This window comes from Octopus sinensis, linkage group LG24, assembly GCF_006345805.1.
Source record: "Octopus sinensis linkage group LG24, ASM634580v1, whole genome shotgun sequence".
In the NCBI taxonomy this organism is placed as follows: Eukaryota; Metazoa; Mollusca; class Cephalopoda; order Octopoda; family Octopodidae; genus Octopus; species Octopus sinensis.
The window spans coordinates 20,043,663-20,056,608 of NC_043020.1; the positions used below are offsets into that span (position 1 = coordinate 20,043,663).

At 40.2% G+C, this 12,946-nt stretch overlaps 1 protein-coding gene across 3 annotated transcripts in view; it reads left to right on the top strand.

Annotated features, from left to right (window-relative positions):
• Window positions 1-7,873: 7,873 nt before the first annotated feature.
• The window catches only part of LOC115224100 (suppressor of fused homolog), a 59,918-nt gene continuing 54,845 nt past the window's right edge, over window positions 7,874-12,946 (top strand). For all 3 annotated transcript variants that reach the window (XM_036512851.1, XM_036512853.1, XM_036512852.1), the window contains exon 1: window positions 7,874-8,442. In XM_036512851.1, the coding sequence (XP_036368744.1) occupies window positions 8,090-8,442 (353 nt within the window). In that variant the 5' untranslated portion in view covers window positions 7,874-8,089. The remainder of the gene's footprint in view (window positions 8,443-12,946) is intronic.

Sequence of the window (12,946 nt, forward strand, 5' to 3'; positions counted from 1 at the left end):
TGCCTGTGGATTTTAGAATGCTGGCATTTTACACAAGAGCGTGCCCAGTCGGTGCACGAGGAGAGTGTTTGTCCGATTTAGATGACAGAGCAAACATAAGAGGCTTGTGATCAGTATAAATCACAAAATCTCGGACCTCGAGTTGATGTTGAAAATGACGAACTGACAGGTAGATCGCCAATGGCTCGCGATGGCAAACTGGATATAAGGGCCCAACAAAGCATTCTATCTCTTCTTCACCGCAAGCGCTTGCTGAACACGCTTCGCTGGCTGGGTCTCCAGGCTAGTCCTTTCTGCATGTCGTATCTCCAGAGGCAATGGGTCTACGTTAACGGAGATACAACGAGACACACACAGCTTGAGTTGGTATACTGAGAGCAACACACTTTATCTATTCTGTGTAACTTGTAAATAAACTGGTTGTGAATTGCATTTTTACTTGAGACTTCTTTCCTCGCCTGTTGGAACCTGAAACAACACAAAGAACAATTTTAATGGGAGAAGGTGATATTCATCCGATATCGTGAACCTTGCCTCCCATTATAAAATTGTGGCCCCAAATATGTAAAGGATCTCCAGTAGCCGAAAGGAGCTACAGAACACCAGAAGAATCAACTCAACTTCCAGCCATCGTTCCTGTCTGCCGCCACATTTGAATTGTCCCACGTGGAAACAGGACATTACCAGTCGCGCGCCTTCAACTGACCAAAAAAAAAAAAATTTATTGGTACAAGCACACACATACAATCACAGTGTTTTTGGCGTTTTTTTTTTCTTTCGTTTAGCGACGAAATTTTTATTTCTTGTCTGTGCATATAGTACACGATTCTATAAATTTAGCTCAAATTTTTTTTTATTCTTGCACACACGCTGTTATTTCCAACAACACTTTTTGTCGGTTTTTTGTCCTTTTCTTTTTCTCCTCTCACAGAAAAAAATGAGTTTACCTAATCTTCTTTCTTTCATTGGTGACGTCACGCTTTGGTTCGCTCAATTGGAGGTGTATTTTGCGGCACATGCGGTACCTTCACAGCGACAATTAAATCTCTTTTGTAGCATTCCTGCACCACTTGCTACTTCAGTCAGGGATCTTATCACCGATCCTCGTCTGGATGCGACTTACGAGGTAGTCATATCCGAGGTTCTCCGACGGAACACTAAATCCGCGGAGTCTAAGTTTAGGCAGCTAATGCAAGATGAGGCGCTAGGAGACAGGACGCCGTCTCAATTCTTACGACATCTCCGCGGGGTCAACGACACGATAGGACAACTCGTTCTTACGGAAGCTTTTCTTCTCTCGGCTACTTCCCAATGTGCAAACCATCTTAGCCACAGCGGTTGATACCAACACCGTGGATCAACTAGCTACCATGGCTGATAAAATTTTAGAGTTCGCTGTCCAGCCAGCACCTCGCCATGTCTACTCTAGCTCAGAGGTTTCCTCCGTTGCATCTTCCTCATCATGTGATGATGTTTTGGAGAAACTTGTTTCTTTAACACGCCGGATGGGCGCGCTTCAGGGAGGGTGCTCCAACTCTTCGCGCCGTCGCAGTCGAAGCCGGTCCCGTTCACGCTCGTCCGATTCCTTTTTGTCTAGTTCCGGTCTTTGTTGGTACCACGCCAGGTATCAGCATAAAGCCCGTAAATGCATTCGGCCTTGTTCTTTCCAGTCGTCGGAAAACGACCTGTAGCGTATCTGATATCCTCACTGTTTGAGAGACACATTAGGAATGATCTCGTTTGAACCATCTTTACAACCATCTTTGGCTAGTTTGATTCTGTTATGTCCACTGCTCTGATCGGTTGGCATTCGGTGCAGTTTGTCTTTCGACTTATTTCGCGCCAGTGTGTAAGCCAACCAATCACGGCCTTTGGATAGGGTCTCGTGACATTGTTTTTCCTATGCCCTGTTTGAGCCACTTTAACCCTATAAATAAGCCAGCATTTCACTACTCCTGGTCTTTCGGCTATAGACCTTCTAAGGTCTAGTCACTGACCACAGAGCTACTCAGCCATGTTCCAGTTCGAGCGACAGACGACCAGTCAGCCAGCCAACCAGCCATGAAGACGCTATTATACACCAGCAACAGACAGGACGTTCTCCATCTCCACCGCCGTCATCACCATCGTCGTCTCCATGTCCGTCGACTTCAACAATATGTACACATTAACATCTACACAGGTTTAACTCCACGCTGTGTGTGAATATTTCACCGAGGTAAAACAGCTCCAGTCTACCTGAAAGAACTTTCTGTATCAAGAGACTCGGCACGACATGATAGCCCCAACTTCTACACGTGTAGTAACCGGCCTCTGTCACGTGACCCCCCCCCCCAAAGAACTTGCTATCGTGTACCTCACTTATGAACTGGTAGACAAATTCCATCTTAGCTCAATATGCTGAGACATTCATCTTATGCTCTATATTTCTGTTTTATGTGCATACACTATTATTTGTACTTTCTGTCGCACACACGAACACACAGACACAAACACTTGTCGCATGCACACATACACAACACTATGCTAGCACTCACACACTCTCTCTTTGTACCTATTGTAAATAAAGTCTTCTTCTCTCTCAAACAGTAGAACGGTTTGTCGACCTTCATTTATTCCTTTTGGCACCGTATTTTATATGATGTATATGGCTTCTATATATTTGTTAGGGGCGACCGTGCGGCTTTCAAAAGGAGACATTTGTCACCAACTCCTTACGTACGGTCGATTCCCCTACACTGGTGACCCCGACGTGATTCGAACACGCAGCCTTCTGCGGAGGGCTTGAGCACGTCAAGCACTTCCGGCCAATTATCCTCAAATCGTGCATTTTTTGTGAAGGACCGCGTGTATAACGAGGCGTTTATGGTTGACACTGGTTCTAGTTTCTCTATTTGGCCTTTGCGTCTTGCTACACCCCGATATTACAAGCCTTGTGCCAAAATATGAAACCAATGTGTCTGAGAAAAGCATGAACGTAGCTAGATTTCCATTTTAATTCATGGGGTGTTTAACCCGTTAGCAGTTACATCGAATTACAAATTCAAACAATTGTCTGTATGTATCACATGGATTATGTTAATTAGATGCGGAATACTTTGCTTCCCAGCGAGATAAATTTCATTATTAAATAAGCCCTTGCCAGAGCTAGTGGGATTGTCCAGAAACGACGAGAAAAGATCTAATGAACTCAGTCTTTGTTCTTTAATGAAAGGTAACTGCCTTAAATGGGGTACTATTGTGAGCAACTCCTTCGCACCAGCACACGCCCTTGATGCTACGATGGGAGTGGGGATTTGTGCATTTGTAGCTGAAAGGAATAAGACACTGAGTTACCGTAATTTGTACATATATTACATCTTTCAAGCATTTGAGACATTGGAAAGAACCGGAGCACTACAGAGTGATGATTTATGGAAGAATACTTTACAGTTGCCGCACCTCAACGTGCACTAATTTCACGACTGTTTTAGCTTGCCTCTAAACTTTGTAGAGAAGAATGCCAATGTCACCTAGTATGCGTGTATTAGTAAATTACTAACTTCTATTTCACTTCTTTTTACCATTTTTATTAGTTTTGTAACAAGAAAAAAAAATTGTCACGTGCATAGATTCCAAATTTTAAAATATTAAATCTAATGACATCGTTAGCATGCCGGACTAAATGCTTAGCGGCATTTAATCCGTCTTCACGATCTGAATCCAAATTCCGCCGAGTCGACTTTGCCTTTCGTCCTATCAGAGTCGATAAGATAAGTACCAGATGATCACTGGAGTGGATGTAATCGACTTATCCCCTCCCAGAAATTGCTGGCATTGTACCAAAAATTGAAATCAATATTAAAACTGACGACAAGGCAATAATTTGACCTTATTTATGTACTGAGAACCCAATTTACTTGACTAAATCCTTCAAGGCCGTTGCCCAATATAGCTGCAGTCCAAAGACCAAAATAAGTAAAAGATCATTCCTTTAATGTATCTTGGGTGTGAATGGAAGAATTATAGAAAACCAAGGTGTAATTACTGAAGCACTTTTTCTTGTTGCATCTTGTTCCCAAAGTTTTCCTACCTCATTAAAACTTCTATTTTAACGTTCAACGTAATCCTTTTTCGCACTACTCCCTTCACTTCCATTTGATGGTCTCTTTCCAGACATCTTCAACAAGAGCAATATACGATACCTTTTGTGCAAACACAAAAGTGATTATATTTTCTTCCATAAAAATTCCGTTCGCACGCGCCCTCAAAAGCTGCACACTGAAACACTCTCAAAAAATTGTATCTCAAGTTTTGATAAAAGTCTATTGACTAACTTGCTTCAACATTCATGCAGTTGTCAAAAACTGCTACCAGCAATTATCTAAACTTAGCCTGCACATCATCATCATCATCATCATTATCATTAGTTAAGGTCCATGTTTCATGCTGGTATGCGTTGTACGGTTTCACAGGATGTGATGAGTCCAACGATTATATCGTGCTCCCAATGTCTGCTTTGGCAACGTTTTTACTGCTCGATGCCCTTTCTAAAGCCAACCACTTTACAGTGTGTATTGGGTGCTTTCTTTTTCGGGTCACCTACATTATTAAGGTCGTCATGCAGGACTACGAACTCTAGGGAAAGGTGTTGGGTCAGCTCCAAGCATGAAGACGAGAGGTTAAACTATGTGAAGGGAGTGGGGTCAGAGCAGGTTCTCGTAAAGGATCTGCGTGGCTACTCGCATTTAATAGATGAGAGAGAGCCAAGAGAAAATGATCGGTAACAGCTACAAAGAGATAGATAAAGGCAATGTGGTTTGCAAGATTGTACACGGAGGGGAGGGATAGGAAGGCAGACTGCAAAATGGGTAAGGTTAAAAGGTGAATGAAATATTAAGTGTTGAGTTGAGAAGAGGGATACAGGAGAGAGTGGCGGGGATGAGGCGAGCGGCAAGAATAGTAATGCGGATACAGTTGACAGAAGGAGGACAAGAGAAAGCGATGACATGATTGGGTGGTCTGTATGAGCCGGGGAGAAGCAGGCATAATGCATGGAAGGGGTATAAGTCACTGTCACGTAGGGTGGAGAACACAACACTTAGCGCTTCCAGAACTCAGTTTAGCTGAGGAGTGCGGTTACCTTTTTGAGAATCTCATATCGCCAAAGATCCCGGTCCTTCGGTCATCTCCTCCGTCAGGCTCAAGGTCTTCAAGTCAGCCTTCATCACTTCATTCCATATCTTCCTGGGTCACCCTCTTCAGCAAGTTCCAATCACATTAAGTGATCGGCACTTCTTTATACAGCTGTCCTCATCCATACGCATCACATATCGAATACCAATGTAGATTCTTTCTTGCTAACATTTGATTCCTTTTGTGCCCAGTATTTCACTCAGCACCTTTGTATTATTCTTTGATGCACACTTATCGTCCTCTGCATTCAAGGTTCATAAGGACACACATTTTGACGCACATACTGCTAATAATTCAATTCGATCATTCTCATACAAGCAGCTAATGTTACACAAAAACATACACAAATATTCAGTGCGGACACATGTTTACCAGAAAGACGTTTTAACTGATCATATCTCTCTTAACATTCTCTCTGGAGTGGGCCTAACTGGAAGACGATTGCACATAATGTTGCACAGCGTGCACCAAATTTCTATTTTCTTATTCAGACATACCGACAGCATCAATATGGCTGGTTCCAACGAAGACGCATGTCGTGTTCTAACTGCCAATCACAGCAGTTGAAGGCGGTTCTTTGTTCTGGATCGAAAAAGAACTGGAAGTCTTTGTCAGAGACAAGTCAGCCATAGCACGACAATCCCTAAGTTTCAATAAGAGCAACCAAGGTGATGGAGTTGTTTACCATCAGCTGTATGGTGCAGGTACAAGTCCTACATAATGAAGAGAGGACTGCTTGTGTACGGTAATACCCAGGTCTCATAATTCTTCTGATCTGAAACCCACCTTGTCTGCTATGTCTATGGCATCGCGGGAGAGAAGCAAGCGGCAATCATACGGTTTCAAGGACACATTGGGATCTACCGTTGCGAGCGGCTTAGTAAAGGAGCACCTACTCCTTTCAGTCACTTTTGTAAATGTCATTGGGGTTTGATGCGGGTTTTGTTAAATGGCCACTTTTATTGATGTATTTACTTTGAACGTCGATTTTATAGGAATTTGTAGATTGTTTTTTTGTTGTTTTTTTTTTATGTCTCGTTTTTACTTGTGTTTCGGTTTTACCCCCAATGTAAATAGATCTGACAAGGGAGTATCATGAACATGTTGAAAAAAAGATATCGTAAAATTATTTCGTTCACAAAACACCGGTTTTGCAGACTTCCTCGATTATTAATATCGCCTACGACCGGCTTCTAAGATATTCCACACGCAAACTATGGATCAGTTGGAGACAATGGAAGAAAACCGGTGCCCAGGGTGACATAGATTGAATCCAGAGTAGATGCTTGAGTAGCGAACTTCTTAATCACACGGCCATGTCTGAACGTGTTTTTAAGAGTGAGGTGTGTGCACGCGCGGTCACACACAATCATATTCATATACATGCATATATACATACCCACACACAGAAAAACATTCATATACATACATACATGCATACATAAATACTCACATACATACATGCATACATACATACATGCATACATGCATGCATGCATGCATACATGCATACATACATACATACATACATACATACATACATACATACATACATACATACATACATACATACATTGATGTTGAAATTCCAATGAAGGAGCCTTGGATCTAGGTTAGAAACCAGTTCTTTCTCTATTGGCAAGAAATCTTGAAATAAACTGAATAACATACAGCATGACTACACAAGTGCCCACCCGCCCACCCGCCTGACTTTGTTCCTTCTTAACTTTCAGAAAAATGGGTATTTTTTAATGAAATTTTCAACAAGCTCCTTTCAGATGGTATAAATTCCGATTATATCGAAATTTAAGGTGAAAAAAATTGTGGGCGTGCACACACATACATACTGCCACGCATTACATATATAACTATAAAATTTCAAGATTAATTTTGTAGATAAGGTATATATATATGTGTGTATATATATATATATATATATATATATATATACTAAGCAATAAAGGTAAGGCAATTCGTTGCTAAACCCTTTATTGCTTAGTATTACTTAAATTTTCCTCGAATGAGGCTTTTACATGCCGAAGACTACTTGGTGTAATTGATAATTATTCCAATTAATTAATTTCACCCTTCATTATTACGGATATATATATATATATATATATATATATATATATATATATATATATATATATATATATATATATATATATATATATACATACACACACACACACACACACATATTTCGCTTTAGGGAGTGCGGGTTTGAGATTTTTTTTTTAAATCCTGAAACCGGGAACATGCAAAAGTAGTCTTGGTTATCCGAATAAAGTGAAACAAATAAATGCTTTATGATATGAAACGTCATTATGATAGATTTTTGTTTTTATCTCCCAGCAGTGTTATTATCGCTGATAATAGGACATTTCTTATTTTAATAATTGATACATGTACAAGTAATTGCACATCGCCCTGAAGCGAAATATAGCGTAAAAACACAACAGTTGAAATCTATTATACAACAAAAGTGAGGATATGTTATTTTGTCGATGTTTAGCTCTATATCCACCATCATTTTGGCTACTATTTCTAATAGGTCGAGGCTCCGTCGTTGGTTTATGTTTGTGCGTGTTTTCTTTAACCGAATCGATGAAAATAGAAATGATGTCAGGTTACCAACGATGATGTCATTATTTTCATCATCGTCTTGGGCTGGAGGATTGGCAGAAGCGTTAGAGCGTCAGGCAAAATGCCTCGGGATATTTCTTCCGGCTTTTCACGTTCTGAGTTCAAATCCTTTGGGGGTCAACTTTGTCTTTCATCCTTTTGGGTTTGATAGAATAAAATGTTAGTACTGTGGTCGATAGTTTCAACTAAAATCCCTCTCCAAAATTTGGCCTTGTGCCTAAATTAGAAACGATTATCTTCGTCATCATCGCTATTACGCTAATAGATGAAGCAACAACAGTGGCCAGCGGAAGTGACGTGCAGAGAAGGTGTTGTGTGTATTAAGCTTCAGCAAGCTTACGTTCCATCTCTATTTATCCTCCTTTATAAAGAGAGATCGAACCTCAGAAAGACAACAGAATATACGTATATATATACATATTATATATGTATGTTTATAGTAGGAGAGATGGAGCAAAGAACTAACACAGCTGAAATGGATACTGAGAAAGATAATGTGGATAACAGATATGTCTTAGATCCACATTATGATGGACTGTTGGCAATTGATACGGCGTGTAGCCAGCTTTACCCAGACCAGCCATCTCCTTTGCAAGCTGCTGCCTTGCAGAAGTTTTGGTAAGCTGAGCACACACATACATGCATATATAGCACTTCCCCTAGTCATAGGACACTAATTTCCACATCCTCTAACCGTTATCATCCTCCATCCTAATATTTATAGTTAATTGTATATAAAATTATTTAGTAAAGCATTAGACCCCCAGAAAATTAGTGATGTTTTGTGTAGGAAAAGAAACATTTGTAATTAGATTAGATTATATAGATATTTAATTCATAATCATTACTATAACAAAATATATTTTGTTTCGCCTATTGCTCTGTCTAACTTAACCATCACCCTATGCCCACCTGTGTGCAGAATTAAAGCTGAAGGCTTCCAGTAGCATCCTCTACCGGTTCTCATTAACTCTTTCTCTGTCGTCACTCGACTCGTGAAGAGAGTGAAATGGTGAAGGTGTTGGTGTTGATACTGGTATCTTGGTTTGCTGAACAACCTGCATGATGAATATTATTACAGTAGACATGGTTTGTGCAGAGTCAATTCCACTCTCATTCGTCTGGTGTCACTAGTAGTTCATTTGTTATCCGGATGCAAGAATTGCATAGAGTTATCCTCTCTTAGATGAGCAGCTATGTTGAAGGGCTTCATTAGGGAACTGTGAGTGATCTTCTGAAAGCAATTCTGTGACATTTTAATTAACTCATAACTGGAACCTTGACAGGGTGCTACTTCTTCAGGTTAGATCAGACCTGGGAGCAATAGTGGCTAAGAGGTGATTCCACACCCCTTAAAACACTGGCACTCCCAAATTAGGGTCTCGCTACCAGATGCAGTCATATGTAGCTTATAAAATTTTTTTTATACAAGGGTTGGCTGAAAAGTTCATAGGCTAACCAAGATACTCTCATGGAATGTGAACAAATAAAGTTTGTTTTGCAACATAGTCCACACGCTTCTTCCATTGGTGTTGCAATGCTTGGATCCCACTTGTCAAGAAGCCTTCATCCTGTTGATCAAAAAAGTCATCAGCAGCAGATATGACATTGTCATCACTGCAATACTGCTTCCCAGCCAAGAGTTTTTAGGTTGGGGAACAGAAGATAAGCAGATGGGGTCGAATCAAGAGAATAGGGAGGGTGCTCAACCAGTTCAAAGCCACAGCTATGCACAGCAGTCATTGAAACCAAATACTTGTGTGCTGGAGCATTGTCGTGATGAAACAACAACCCTTTTGTCAGTTTTCCTGGGTGTTTGGTTTTGATAGACTTTCATAACTGCCTCAGCAAGTTGGCATAGTACTCTCCATTGGTAGTGTGGCCCTTTTGAAGATAGTCAATAAACTCAATGCCTATTCAAAAATACTGAGGCCATCAGCTTATCTGCAGATTAAATGACCTTAGCCTTCTTTGGATCAGGTGAGGAGGGATATTTCCACAGCATGGATTGTCTCTTTGTCTCTGATACAAAGTGATGAAGCCAAAACTCATCCTGGTTTAGGAAACGTTCAAAGAAACCAGCTGGGTCTGCCTCAAACAAGGTGAGATTTTCCCGATCATGTAATGAGCCTGGTGCACTTTTGATTAGGTGTCAGAAGATGTGGTGCCCACCAAACAGAATCCTTCTCCATGCCAAGTTCATTGTGCAGTATATTCTCAAATCTCTCACAGGATATACCAATAGCTTTACCTATTTAATTTATAGTCATTCACCTGTTGTCCATCAGCATGTGGTGAACATGATCAATGTTTTCCTCAGTGATGGCAGCTGCAAGACATCTAGACTTTGGGTTATCTTCAAGACTCTCCCTTTCCCTTATGAAATCAGCTGCCCACTTTTGTACTGTTGATAAAGCTGGAGCATCATCCCCTAGTATAGCAACCATGTCAGCATGAAAGTCATTGGGGGCTAAACCCTTTTCTGAAGATACTTGATAACATCATGATAACGAATTTTGTCAATTTTCAAGAGAAGTCACTACTAGTTACTTTGAAATGTTCTTTGAACAGTCAGATGTCAATTTACCTGAAAAGAAACAGTGCAGTTATTAATAAGAGGAGTAGAAATTAATGCATACAAGATTTCACAGCTCTAGAATCACTCTTTCATAGTCAGCTTATGAACTTTTTAGCCCAACTCACAGGGTGTTCGGGCTAAATTTGATGAAATTTTGTCTCCTTTTTTCAATAACAGATTGATATATTGGTACACAGTCAATGGCATTGGAGAACATAAAGACTGAAGTTGTAGTTTAGAAAAAGTTGGCTGACATGGAGGACAGAAAATCATCTAAATATTGGAAAAGAGTTACCTGTATCAATGATTCCTGCCTAGTATTAAAATATTGACATCACGACTGCTGCATGGACAGCTGCAATGGAGACTATGAAGCTGTGACTGGCAGTGAGGGACACAGCAAGCACTCTGACTGCATCCGTAATGCTGGAATCCACCCCCACATAATTGAACTGGGCCTTATGCTCAATTCAGGCACTTTGTGATGCTGCTGGAGACTAGTTCAACCCTGGTTGAAGAAGGTTGCTGCTGGATAGCATGTGTGACAACAAGATTTGATTCCTTGCCATATTTCTGTAAAGAGTCAGAAGTGGTTGTCAGAGAATTTCTACAACTTCGCCAGCCCCAATTTCTGTCCTCCTAATTCCCCCGACTATAAACCAATGGATTACTATGTGTGGGGCATGGCTGGAAAAGACACCAACCACTCTGCCTGCAACACCAAAGGCAAACTGGTCGTGAATATCAAGGAGGTGTTTGATAATCTTCCCTGGAAGACAGTGAGGAATGCATGTGCCAGCTTCCAGAGCTGTCTTGAGACCATGATGAAAGCTGTGGGCAACTACTCTGACTAAACTCTTATCTCCCTGCCAAAATCTACTTGAGATGTTTTTTGATTTTTTTAAAATATTTTTATTTCTGCATGAGATATTGTGTTTTCTTTTCTTTACATCCAAATTGTCAAATTTAGCCCAAACACTTTGTATATATAATGTATATGTAGTATACACACCACACACACACATATATATATAATAGCATACATATATATATAGTGTATATGTGTGCATATAAACATGAATATATATATATATATATATATATATATGAATATATATATATATATATATATATTCTATATATATATATATATATATATATATATATATATATAGAGAGAGAGAGAGAGAGAGAGAGAGAGAGAGAGAATATGAGGGGTTTTAGTTCAATTGTGATCTAAACAAATAGGTACGCTGAGTAAATGCTATGGTTGGTCGACCATTAGGTTCCAAGATCACAGCTAAGGCTGGATCTAGGGATCCATATTAGGGTTCCATAATAGCAGATATATATTATATTACAGGAAAAAATCAAGATCAAGGCAGAATGAGTATCTCAAATCATTTAGAATAATTTAATTAGGGTAAGGTGAATTTGAAGTCTTACAGCCATTTCTGGGATAACCGAAGTGTAGGTTAGTATGTCCACACATATCTATATCCTCTGGAAAAAGATGAATTATGAACATTATTCTCTTGCCTATATTCTTCTACCTACCTTTACTCTTTATTCTTCTATTTTATTCCTTATAAACTGTGAATTTTATTTCTTGTAAACTGTAAATTTTCCCTGTCTAAAATATTCATACCTTGTCTCTGATGATGGAATACTCAGTGCGTGGACATACTAACATACTGCTTGGCTTATTCCAGAAATGGCTGTAAAACTTCAAATTCACATTACCTAAATTAAACTACTCTAAATGACATGAGATACTTGTTCCTGTAATATAACATATATATGTATATATATATATATATATATATATATATATACCATCATCATCATCATCATCATCATCATCATCTTTAACAACCGTTTTCCATGCTGGCATGGGTTAGATGGTTTGACTGAGGTCTGGAGAGCCAGCAGCTGCACCAGGCTCCAATCTGATCTGGCAATGTTTCTACAGCTGGATGCCCTTCCTAAAACCAACAAGCCCGAGGGTGTAGTGGGTGCTTTTTACATTCCACTGGCACAGGAGGCAGTCCTGGCATTTATCATGTTCTGATAGTGCTTTTTACGAGCCACCAGCATGGGAACCAATTAGGGGTTACTGGATGGTGCTTTTTACGTGCCACCAACATGGGAGCTACTCAGCCAGACCTGGCAGCGACCACGTTCAGATGATGCTTTTTATGTGCTACCGGAATGGGAGCCAGTGAGAGGGCATTGGCCACAGCCATGATTTTGGTTTTACTTGATACAACAGGTCTTCTCAAGTATATTATATCGCCTGACACATCAAGGGTACTCTTAAATGGGCTGGACATGCAACACTAGTATTGGCCATGGCTGCGATCTCACTTTAGTTGCTGGGTCTTCTCAATCACAGCATCTCTCCAAAGGTCCCAGTCTCCTGTCATTGCCTCTGTGAGTCTCAATGTTCGAAGATCATGCTTCACCACCTCATCCCATATCTTCCTGGGTCTACCTCTTCTACAGGTTCCTTCCACAGTTAGGGTGTGACACTTCCTCACACAG